Raw genomic sequence first — 13,004 nt, 5'->3', positions numbered from 1 at the left:
CAAAGTTCAACTTGACCCAATTTACGTTGGGTCTGCACTAAGACACCTCTATGATAGGCCTAGTTGGTGCATTCTGGATTGTTAACCCCAACTTTCTATGGAAAATAACATCAGCTGCAGTCTTCACTTTTCCTCTGGTGCTGGGATTAAAGCACCTTATGTCCTTTAAAATTATTTGCTGCACGTACCTTGTCAGTCTCCCCCTACCATCATGGCGCCTGTTATTTCGTTCATGCTAGATATGGTCAGCCACAGTAACTAAACCCAACACCCATGCCTCTTTGCAATACACTGTTTTTTGCTTTCTTTTCCACCATTGAAAGAGGTCAGCCAAGCAACTAACCTTCTTCTATACTACATTAAAGCACCCACAAAAATAATTCCAAATCTCATCCGAAAAGGAGCAGTGAAGGAAAATGTGTTCTATTGTCTCACTTCCACACCACACAAACTACACCTTGATATGAGCATTATTCCCCTTTTTTGAACTTCTTCATCCGTGGGAAGCTTGCTATGAGCCATCCTCCACCCAAAAACTGACATTCTTGGCTGCAACTTTTTACACTAGATCATAGAAGCCCAAAGAACCTTAGGATTTCGGATCCTAATCTCCTCCCAAGCTGATTTTGTAAGGCCCCACCTTCTGTAAAGGAAATATGGAGGTTAACAGTACAAAGATCATGTCTCTTAGGGTTGAACCATGAATCAATTGAGTGATATATCATAAGAAAAGTTTAAATCTATATTAAACACAAACCTTAAAACAATAACAGTTGAAGCCTTCAATTTAATAATTAAAAGTCATGAAAGTCTCCAATATCATCCACAACCAATTAAATCCTTTAAGAGAATTATTACATCCATAATTTAAATCTCTAAAATAAATAATAAAATCTAGCATCAACTAAATATTCTGCACGTCCCCATCAATCTCTTGGTTCTCGCCACTAACCAACATGTCAGAGTACTCTCCATCTGGGGAATGATTTGGTTAAGTTTCTGAGAAAAAACTTAGCAAGTAAAATCGCATATAATATCTACAAGTTTGAAAACATGGGCACAATGCAATAACACATGCAAAAATATATTAAAATAAAAAATACAGCATTTATAGCAGTTTACAAGGTCCTTTTTTTTTGGCTAAAAAATCATGTGTATCAATAAAGGGAAAAAACAAAAAATAGGAGATATAAGCTGGGTCTAGAGAGACACCAGATACAAGAATACATAGGATGGAGGAGATTGAGATCTCAGGGTCCTCTCCTCACCTTCGGCATGGCCATCAGCAAGGAAGAGGATCTTCAACTCCACAAAATAAAATTAAAAAAATCTATATCTTGGTCTATCTTCTGCATCCCTTATGATCTCATCCAACATTGAATGTGGAAAGGAGGGACAAAAGACACTAAATCCACTTCTAGCTGCACTTTTTTCTAAGTAATCTGCAATTGGATTTGTCTCTCGATAACAATGGGATAGTTTCCATTAAATGTTGGAAAGATAAGGATAAAGAGAAGCCAATCCTGCAAAACGCATCATGGGATTTTTTTTGAGTAAACTGCTAGACAATACTGCCAGTGAGTCTATTTCAATCCATAATCTTTCAATCCCTAGCTGCTTTGCTAGCTGAATACCATGTACTAGACCTTGAAACTCTGCTACATAGCTAGTTATAACTCCCAAATAGGATCCAAAGGAGGAAATTACCCTACCACTTGAATCTCTTATAGGACCACCCATAGCTGCCCTTCCCGGGTTCCCAAGGGAGCACCCATCAATATTTAGTTTTTTCCACTATGAGGGAGGAGTACACCAAAATACTTTGAGAATTCCTGGGACTTTATTTTTTTCTAGTGAAATACCTATCATTCGAGCACAAATCAGGTCTGCCACTATAATTCTCTTACTTGAAGAGATTGGAAAGAGTTCTCTAATAGCAGTAAGAACTTAGCACAAAATAAGCTCAGCTGTTATCCCTTGACCATCAAATCTTCTCGTGTTCCGCTACTGCCAAAGGAAATAGGGAACAAGAATCAAACCAACCATCCAGGCTTCCTTAACTAGCACAACTTTACCTTTGGCTCTCCACCACTGGAACATCTCACGAATAGATATATGTTGATCCCAGCCAATATTGAAGATTGAAGCAAATGAGACCCAAACCGCCTTGGCATAGTTACACTCTAAAAATAAATTATGCTTTGTTTCAACTAAATCACAACATAAATCACATCTAGAGACTAAGTATACTCCCTTCTTTTTTATCACCTCATCTATAGATAAGCAGCCGTACATCAATTTCTAGCCAAAAAGTGCTTGATGAGGAAGAAGACCACTCTTTCCAGACACTGTGATACCAAGGCACTTTTGGGTTATGTTTCCTAATCTCCTCCCAAGCAGATTTTATAGAGAACTTCTCCGACAAAGATGGACTCCAACAACATATATCCTCAGCCTGGGATGGAGGAATGACAATAGCCCTCACCTTAGCAAAGATGCACCTCAGCTCCTCAGAGACAACCGGAGGCAAATTCTAGTAAGATTCTCTGATGAAGTCCTTAACATATCTCTCTCTGGGGAATAGAGAAAGGTCCACACACAATCTTTCCTCAATAGACCACCCATTGATCCATCTATCTTTTCAAGACATAATCTTATCACCATTCCCAACAATCCACCTTTCCTTAGCAGTCACAAAATTCCACATTTTTCTAATTCTTGGCCAAACAGATGAGGATTTATAAGATCTTCGCATCTCCCCATAGATGATTTCTCATGCTTTATCTTCCAAGTAATTTTCCTGAGAAAAGCCATATTCACATCTTGAGCTCTTCTGATTCCCAGACCACCTTCCTCCTTGGGCTTGCAAACCGAGTCCCATTTCATTGTAATTTTTTTTGCAAAATCAACATTCCCAGACCATATAAAATTTCTCATCCATCGCTCCATCAGGGCCACCAATAGATTGCAAAATTATGAAGAGGGGTGCTTGCTATCACCAAGTTCACCAATTCCACCCTTCCCGCCATAGAGAGCAATTTTCCCTTCCATCCAGAAAGCTCTGCTTTAATTTTATCCATTAAAGGAAGTAAAGGATCCCTTCTTAACCTTCCTTTAAAAATCTCCATACCCAAATATTTTGTTGAAAAATTACAGCTAGAAATCCCCATTACCTGAGAGATCCTCTCCTTTCTCACTGTAGGAATTTTCCAATAAAACATTTTACTTTTCTCTAAGTTAATATGCTGCCCGGAAAAAGCTTGATATTTTTTAAGAAACAAATTCAACTTTCTCACACATCTAAGGGATCCATTCATGAAGATAAATATATCATCAGCAAAAAGAAGGTAAGATGGAATTTTTACCCCACGAGGTCCTCCCAAGGTCTTGACTTCATTGGAATCAATGAGCTTCTGAATTCCTCTACAAATAACTTCTTCAACTAATATGAATAAAAGAGGGGAGAGAGGATCACCTAGTCGAAGGCCTCGATGCACACTGAAGAAACACATAGGGCCACCATTTAACAAAATAGAGATGCGAGTAGATTTCAGAGTGTTTCTAATCCATCCAACCCATTTTTCTCCAAAACCAAATTTCCTCAAGACTGAAAACAAGAACTCCCAAGATAGTGTGTCAAATGCTTTCCTGATATCCAATTTCAGCCTAATACCTCCACCCCGAAGGAGCTAAACATCATATTAGCCAATTTAGATGCTACAGCTATGTTGGAGGAAATGATCTTCCCTTTTTGAAAGGCACCCTACTCTTTAGAGATTAGTTTGGGAAGAAGATCACTCAGCCTCAACGCTATAATTTTAGTAATAATCTTACATATAAAATTTCTCATACAGATTGGCCTATACGTATCCAAGGAGTTGCAGAAATCCCACTCGACAATGCTCCAACACTTCCTAAAAAACGCACCACAGAAACTATCCGACCCCGGAGAACTTTCAGGGTCTAAATCCCACACTGCTTTTTTAATTTCTTTACTCGGAATAGCTTCAGACCCTACTCTGTCATTTTCTTCTAGAATTTCTGGAATGCAATCAAGAATATCAAGGAAAGGGGTCAAGGGAACCTCCTTCTGAAAGTTTTCATAATATTCCACAACATACTAGCTCAAACTGTTTTGGTCTTCTATAGCGGTTCCATCCTCCTTCTTGAGAGACCGAATCATATTTCTTGCTAGCCTTATCTTCGTAGACAAGTGAAAAAACTTTGTACTTTTATCTCCCTCTCTTAACCATTTTATTCTTGCTTTCTCAGCCCATAGAGCCTCATGATCTTTCATTGCTTTCACATACATGGTCTTAGCATTTGATTCATGAGCAAAAAGCTCACCGGACATACCTGCAGCTTCAATTTTTCCTTGCATATCATCCAAATTATGCTTTTCCTGCTGCATGACCAAATCAAAATTTGAAAAATTTTATTTCGCCCAATGTTTAAGAATAGGCTTTAAGTGCTTCAAATTCATAGTCAATCTAAAAATCAGATGGCCCCAGACTTCCTGATCCCAAACCCCTCTCACAACCTGAAGAAATTCACAATGATCCATCTAGAATTTATGAATTCGAAAAGGAATGTTACCTGGTTTTGGGATTGCCTTTGAAACCAATAAAATGAGAGCATGATTTGATCTAGATCACAGAAGGACTTTTTGTGCACAATGTACGAAAAAATTCAACTAAGCATCATTGATGAAAGATCGATCTAGTAATGCCATGACATTTCCGAACCTCTTGTTATTGGACCATGTAAATTTTGGCCCCTGAGATGGAACTTGAAGCAAGGAGCATGCATCCACCATAGCACCGAACTCCGTCGCTTATCCCATGTTATAACGACCTGGCCCTCTCTTCTCATTAGAAGACAAAACAACATTAAAGTGTCCCACAACTGTCCATGGCTCAGTCCCAAATAAGAAACTAGTGAGATCCATCCACAACTTTTGGCGTTCAGCCCCAAAACAATTTGCATAAATAGCATAGATGCATACCGTTCTACCCATCCATTGGAGAGCGATGGTGAGCTGCTGCTCAGACTGAAAAATAACCCTTGGGCGAACCAATCTATGATTCCACACAATCCAAAGATTAGCCTTCTTATCACTCCTACTATTACACAACACCTTTGGAGCAAAACCCAACCTATTAAAAAATAAGGCTAGAAAATTCGAAGCATCTACCATTGGTTCCGCTAAACAAAGAATATCAGGTGCATGCTCCTTAACCAATAGATGAAGAGATCTTCGATCTATACTCTTCCTTACCCCTCTAATATTCCATAAAAGAACCCTCATCAGGAAACCACTTGACTAGGAACTTTCTTATCAGGCCTATCTACCTGACCTTTACTAAGATGTTTTTTCTTCTTTTTGTTTTGGTTAGAAAGACCTCATTCTATTACAGTTGCACCCTTGTTACAAATTGCCTCATCCATGGCTGCCACCTATGAGTGGATAACCACAGCTCCATTGCATAAAGTAGAGGATGGAAGTTTTTTGACAACCATATCCTTCCCTTCCTTAGCGCCCATTTTTCTTCCTTGAACAGACATAGGAATAGTGTTAGAAGCATGAGTGCCTCGTGTAGTAGTCCTTCCTCCTTGAGCACTCTGTCTTTGAATGGCTGAGCACGGACCAGCAATGCGCTTCCTATTTGAACCTCCTCGTGGTCTTTCATAAATATCCTGGGATGGAGGCTGTAGCAAATCTGACCTGTGAATCACACCTTTAATAGCCTCTTCGTGAGCCCATTGAATCTCAGGTCTTGAGATTTCAGCTTGTTAGATCAAACACCAAGAAACACGAATAAAGGGAGACAATAGATCCGTACGACATAGAGATTTAACGAGGTTCACACACCAGGGTGGTGTGCTACGTCCTCGGGCGAAGAAGAAGATGATTCACTATGCAGAAGAGAGATTACACCCTAGCAGCGGCGAGGAAGAACTCGCCCTGAAACCCTAGCTTCGTGAAAACCCTAGAATACAATGACTTTCTCAACAAGCAACAGTACATTATATATACTCCAAAAACGTGGGTCGACCCATCGGGTCGTGGTCGATCCGGTCGAACCATACTACGCCCCCGCACCCCCATATGAGATCAGTGATGGGCTCCGGGCTTGGGCTTATCGGCCCAAGCCCTCTGCTTCCATCACAGATCTCAGAAAAATTCCCATTCGAGTTGCCACCAAAATATGTCGGATCGGGTCAATCTTCAAAATGGGTCAAGAATTCAAGACAGACTTAACACAGCTTCTTCGTCCATTCCCTCTTCTTGAAAAGCCATGGCTGGGTTGTTACAAACTATCGTCGCTGCATTACACCCATCAATTTCAGAATCTGAAAAGGATTTTGACCCATGGTCAGACCCATAATCTGAGTTGTCCAGCCCATTATCTAACCCATCATCTGACCCATCTTTAGTCCCCTCTAAGTGATGAGCATTCACCAAATTTGGACTGTCTCTAGAGTTTGAATTCTAGTCCAACACAATTTCTAACCTTCCTTCTTTGTCAATCACTGGTAAGGTAGGATGAGATTCAATAATATTTGTTAGATCAAATACCAAGAAACACGAATAATAAAGAGACAATAGATCCATACGATAGAGATTTAATGAAGTTCACACACCAGGGTGGTGTGCTACGTCCTTGGGCGAAGAAGAAGATGATTCACTATGCAGAGGAGAAATTACACCCTAGCAGCGGCGAGGAAAAACTCGCCCTGATCCATCACTGATCTCAGAAAATTTCCCATTCGGGTCACCACCAAAATATGTCGGATCGGGTCAATCTTCAAAACGGGTCAAGAATTCGAGACAAACTTAACAATATCTCATTCCTTAACACCGGCTTGACCTTCCTTATTTTGAGGTAAATTCAGTTTCAGCTACTCCCCAATTGGTGCACTTTTTGCATTTTGAGAAATCAAATTCAAAAAATATCTTGAATTAGAGGTGTGCCCAATACCACAATCTCTTAAATTCACCTTGGTTTCCCGAGTTACAACCTGGTCGACTCCATCATGTTCTGCAAAAACTGCCCCAGGGATCACTGCCTTAGCAACCACTGATGCTTCTTTATCATCCGACATCTTCTTTAATCTGCATCCAGATAGTTGATGCCCCACACGCTTACAAAAACCAGACTTTACTATGCAATCTTCGTATATTATCTTCTTTCGAAAGTAAAACTCTTTGACAGAACCTGGCTCTCTCCGTTCAACTTGGATTTCATCAATCCGTAAGACTGAGTCTCGAATATCCACTTCCACGAGCACCCTCGCAAAGTGCCCCAGTAGACCTTGCTTCGTACGCCTATCAATAGCCACTGGACGTCTCACAACTTTGGCCATCGACAAGAGAACATTCTCATACCAATACTCCAAAGGCAACTCAGGAAAACGAATCCAAGCCAACTTTGTTAGATTTGGCTTTTCATGGATATTAAAATATGCCTTCCACCGTTGGAACCTTATCAATTGACTATCAAAACGAATTGAACTTCGTTTCCATATCTAAGCCATGTCCTCCTTCGATCCAAACTGAAAAATTACAAAACCTTTTCCAAGTGGATGCATAATAACATGCTGCTTCAAACCCCAGCTTTCAATTGCTTCATACCTGATATTATCCAGCGAGCTAAGCTGGAAGTTGATGCGTCCAATCAATGCAAACCTGAAGGATTGCCTGGCACTTTTATAGTCTTTCTGCGGGATAATCACTCTCATAGTATTATTCGTGTGAATAGGCTCCGGTAGAGAATCCACCTCTGAAACACCTCCCTTGCAAACAGCGTTAGCATAAGATTTTTTTTTTCCGCCCACCCACAGCATTCTGATCAGGGAGTGGCTGAGACTCTACTTTGACAACTAGACCTTAATCAATATTCTCCCTATCTCCACCATCTTCAACCTCAGCACCATCACCGTCCTTCCTGCCACCCTCAGTCTTAGCCATCACCATCCTTCGCAGTTTACAAGGTCCAGTTATTCTCAGTCATGTCCATTTAATTAATTAATTTACTTTATTCTCCAGGTGCCCCATACACTTTGTGGTTTGTATATATGTCATGTCACACGCTCTATGGTCAATGCATATCTTGACACTCAAGTAGCAATTAAGAGTCAAGATCCCTTAGATGCCCCACACACTTTGTGGCTTGTTCTTACGTCATCCCACAAATTATGTGGTCAATGCGTATCTTAACATCTAAGTACTTGAACATTACACATAATCCCCTTATATGGCCCACACGCTCTGTGGCTTGTACATACATCATCCCATACGTTTTGTGAACAATGCATATCTTGACATCTAAATAGGTCATTAAACAAAAAGGGGATGACTCCAAGGGTAGGAGATGTAACTTGCACCACACACTCTGTGGGCTAAATCCATGGAATGTCCCACAAGCTCTGTGGCTAACACTTGAACCCAGGGTCCATACAACGTACATCCCTCCTTGGCCCCAAAATTCTAAGTGTCAAATGTTATGGGTCTCATTTATTATTTCAATCATTTAAATGCACATATGATGAAGCAAATAACCAAGTGCACATTCTATCACATGCAATAACACATAATTTTAAGAACTAAGAAATTCATTTCTCATTCGTAATTTAAAGCATACACATCAGCCTATGCGCACACATCATGTATTAGAGTATTTAAAAAGCATTATACTAACACATAAAATAATAAGAAAATTATATAATCAGACTTTACGCATCAATTACTACACATGATTATATAAGCAACCCATAATTCATATACCCATAATGGAATGAACGAAGACAATAAGAAATTAAATTGATAGGATAGATTTAATCAAGTAAAGAATCTAATTTAATCCCTAAAATCATGGAATCAAAATAATGTCTAATTAAATTGACAAGGAACAATAAATTAGCCCCTATCATTATAAAGCTGAAATGGGATCGATTTAAATAAGTGAATGTACCAAAACAGCCCCTACAAATCATAAATTAGAATAAAATTTTTTTTACTAAATGGAACATTAAACAGCCCCTAATCATCCAAAATCAAGGTGACATATATTTGATTCAAATAGGAATGCTAACAACCCTTAAACCATTAACCAAAATAGTACAAAACATTGAACATTTGGAAAGAAATAAATTTAATTAACTCATAGTGCTAACCACCCTTAAAATCATTAGCAAAATAGTCCTATCATTTATCATTTTGAATGGAATGAAAATGATTAATTAGTAGTACTAATACCTCCCAAAAATCATCATTAAAATAGTACCTAACATGGATCAATTCAAATGGAATGAAAGTGATTGATTAATAGTACTAACAACCCCCAAAATAATCACTAAAACAATACCGAGCATGGATCACATAGAATGAAATGGAAGTGATTGATTAATAGTACTAACAACCCCTAAAATCATCACTAAAATAATACCTAACATGGATCACATAGAATGGAATAGAAGTGAATGATTAATAGTACTAACAATCCCTAAAATCATCATTAAAACAATATCTAATATAGAATATTTATATATCATATAATCCATCAAGAATAGCACTCAACAACCCCTTAAAATCGAATTCAAAATAGCATAGTATAGATCAAGAGTGAGCATCAATCATCCTCCTAAAATTAATATATAATATAGGATGCAATATAAATATATATATATATATATATATATATATATCAACAAAGTCTTAACAAAAAAGATCAACATACATAGGTACACCAAAAAGATATTACCATTCATTAGAAAAAATGAACACATCATCTGCGAAAAGAATGTGGGCTGGTGTAGCAACACCTTGCGACTGCACAACACCTCTTTGCTATAATGAACAACACGGGTGAAATTGGATCACCTTGACACAACCCCCTTTCCACATGAAAAAACCCAATAGGGCGATCATTCAAAAGCATTGAAATCCTAACTGATACAAGAATCTGTGATATATCCAAGAAATCCATTTTTCAGAAAATCCAAATTTTCTCAGAACATGAAAAAATAAAATTCCATGAGATAGTGTCGTACACCTTCTGGATATCAATTTTTTGACCCATACTTCCTCCTCATATTGATGCAAACATCATGTTTGCCAACTTAGAGGCCAAAGAGATGTTGGAATGAATAATCTTCCCTTTCTGGAAAGCTCCCTGCATCTCAGAAATTAATTTTGGGAGGACATGCGACAATCTCATAGTTAGTTCCTTAGAGAGAATTTTACACAAAAAATTCCCTATGCAAAGTGGCCTGAACTTATCTAGAGAAGACACACCCTCCATCTTTGGGATCAATACCAGAAAATTGTTATTAATTCCATAAGGCATGAACCCAGTCCTGAAGAACCGCACTGCATACATCTGGAGATATGATCTCCCAACAAGACTTGTAAAAAACTCCAGGGAACCCATCCGGACCAGGGGCATTGTCAGGATCGAGCTCCCACACCGCTGTCTTAATTTCAACCTCTAAGGGCATCAGATCCATCCTCCCCCTATCACAATCCTCCAAAACATTTGGAATACAATTCAATAAATCCAAGTGATCGTGAAGAGGAATACCTTTGTGAAAGTGTTTATAGTAGCCTACCACATACTCCTCAATCTGCGCTTTATCAGATATCAGTGCCCCATCTTCTTTCTTCAGGGCCCTAATGGAATTTTTCATTCTCCTCACCTTGACAGAGATATGAAAAAATTTAGAGCATCTATCAACTCACTGCCTCCACCTGATAAGGGATTTCTCAGCCCACAACTTTTCATAATTTTGAAGTGCCTTCAAATACATAGTTTTTGCATAAGCTTCTTTGGCAAAAATCAAATCATTCACCCCATTCCTCAATTTCTTGTTGAACCTCATCCATACTCTTGTTTGCCTCTTCTAGCTCCAAATTAAAATTTGGGAAGTTTTCTTTTGCCCAGGAGCGTAAGCATAGGCGAACCCGACATTCCTTCATCCCAGGACCTCTTAACTGTTGCAGAAAAGCATCATGATCCATCCTGAATCTCTGGAACCTGAAAGGGAAATTCCTCGGCCTTTCCACAGCCTCAGAGACCACCAAAATAGGTGAATGATTAGAGGTCCCCCTTTGCAGAGCAAACTGATGAAACTCCTTGAATAGCGAGATCCAAGCATCATGGAAGAAACTCCTATCCAACATAGCAGCCACATTTCCCCTTTTCCTATTATTGGTCCAAGTGAATTTCAACCCTTGTGAAGGAACTTGGATCAGCGAGCATGTGTCCACAATTGCTCCAAACTCAGCAGCTAATCCCAGATTGAATGTCCCAGGTCCCTTCTTTTCAGAGGAGAGAAGCATGGCATTGAAGCCACTAAAGATCATCCATGGAACATTGGGCCCCGGATGAGAAGCCACCAAATCCGCCCACAACACCCTTCTTGCAGCTCTCAGGCACTTCACATGCACCACAGATAAAACAAAGTGATCTTGCATCCACTGGATTGAAAGAGAAATATGCTGCTCTGAGGACGATGTCACCACAAGTCTCTCTCTGCTCCTCGTCACCAAACCAGCCATAAGTTTGGAACGCTACCATCTCTTTCATTATGGATGAAATCTAAATTGGACCCCCACTTATTACATCATTGGAAAAGCATCAGCTGCCACCATTGGTTCAACAATACATAGAAAAGTCTGGCATCTTGTCCCTTAAAATATTCCCCAATGCTAATCTTGCGGTTGCCTTCTTTATCTCTCTAATATTCCAATAGAGGGCTTTCATTTACTGCTTTTTGATAGGGCAATATGATCAGACTTTGGCAAACTCTGCTCCGTATTGGCCACTCGCTTCCCCTTCTCCTATCTCCTAGGCACACCCTGTAATGCTTCCCTCTTGCAAAGGGCCCTATTAATATGCTCCATCCCATTATGGTTCACCGTCACCCTACCACCATTCACCAATAGAGGATTGAAGGTCGATATGACATTATCGAACCACTTCACTGGCTGATCCATTCTCTCGTGCCTTACTGTGATCCAAAGATTTCCCCTCTCGTCCTTTGGCATTACCTACGTCCTTGCTTCCCTCTCATCATGCATTGTCTCAGTTTCTTGGGATCCCTGGAGAAAATGTGTATCCACAGGAGGGGAGGCAGTGACTTCTTCCCTATGCTAGGAAGAAAATCATTGCTCCACAAAGGCCTTAGGCCCATCAACCGATCCACCATCCAACCCATCCTCCGAACCACCTTCAGAATTCGACCCATATTCCTTCAAGTCATTCTCCCCCTCAATGATTTGGTCCACATCACCTCCACATGGAATTTTTCTTTCCATATCCCTTTCCTCACCCGATGGGAGAACAATTTGAATCTTGCCATTCAAATTTTCAAAATCAATATTGTTATTAGATTTCCTTAAATATGGCAAAACGGATAAGGAAGGAGATTCTTCCCTCAAATGGGAAGAAATCCTACCCGATTTGGATGCCCCACACACCGGATTCCCCCCTTCCCGATGGCCACCATTCCGATCACCACCTTCTTCATCAACAAAGATTGCCCCTGGAATGGTCCCTTCATGCTGCCCCTCCTCCCTTACTTCTGCTTCCTTAACCTACAAGCATCGATAGAATGCCCCACCTTCTTGCAGAAGCCACACCTAATCAACCCATCCTCATACACAATAAGTTGTTTAAACCAAAAAATTTCATCTGTACCTTGCTGCTTCTCTCCACCTAGATTTCTTCTGGTCTGTTAGCTCCAATTTCCACCTCCACCTGCACCCTCGAGAAGGTACCCATTGCAGCAGATCGGGAACACCTGTCCAATGCCATAGTTCTCCATGCCGCCTTTGCCATGGTCAACAGAATCTTCTGGTGCCAATATTCAAGTGGCAGGTTAGGAAACTTGATCCAAACCAGCTTAGTTGTGACGTTCTTTACATGAACATCAAAATCAGGCCTCCATCGCTGGAACATAATCACTTGTCCTCTAACTCTTGTGAGGCTTTGTCTCCACAT

General features: G+C 39.9%; 1 protein-coding gene across 1 annotated transcript; it reads right to left on the bottom strand.

Annotated features, from left to right (window-relative positions):
• Nucleotides 1-12,166: 12,166 nt before the first annotated feature.
• LOC122069452 lies at nucleotides 12,167-13,004 on the bottom strand. The gene is made up of 2 exons (XM_042633466.1): nucleotides 12,756-13,004; nucleotides 12,167-12,598 (listed from the first exon to the last, which is right to left on the bottom strand). The coding sequence occupies exons 1-2, from the start codon at nucleotides 13,002-13,004 to the stop codon at nucleotides 12,167-12,169; spliced, it is 681 nt and encodes a 226-aa protein (XP_042489400.1).

Source organism: Macadamia integrifolia, unplaced genomic scaffold (genome assembly GCF_013358625.1).
Source record: "Macadamia integrifolia cultivar HAES 741 unplaced genomic scaffold, SCU_Mint_v3 scaffold621, whole genome shotgun sequence".
NCBI lineage: Eukaryota > Viridiplantae > Streptophyta > Magnoliopsida > Proteales > Proteaceae > Macadamia > Macadamia integrifolia.
This window is presented reverse-complemented; position numbering and strand designations above follow the sequence as displayed.

Excerpts from the sequence above, each read along its gene's own strand:
- LOC122069452 (XM_042633466.1), bottom strand. The coding sequence starts at position 13,004 with ATGTGGAGACAAAGCCTCACAAGAGTTAGAGGACAAGTGATTATGTTC. Across the intron at positions 12,599-12,755 it reads TCTCGAGGGTGCAGGTGGAG|GTTAAGGAAGCAGAAGTAAG; the intron begins GTGGAAATTGGA and ends CGATGCTTGTAG.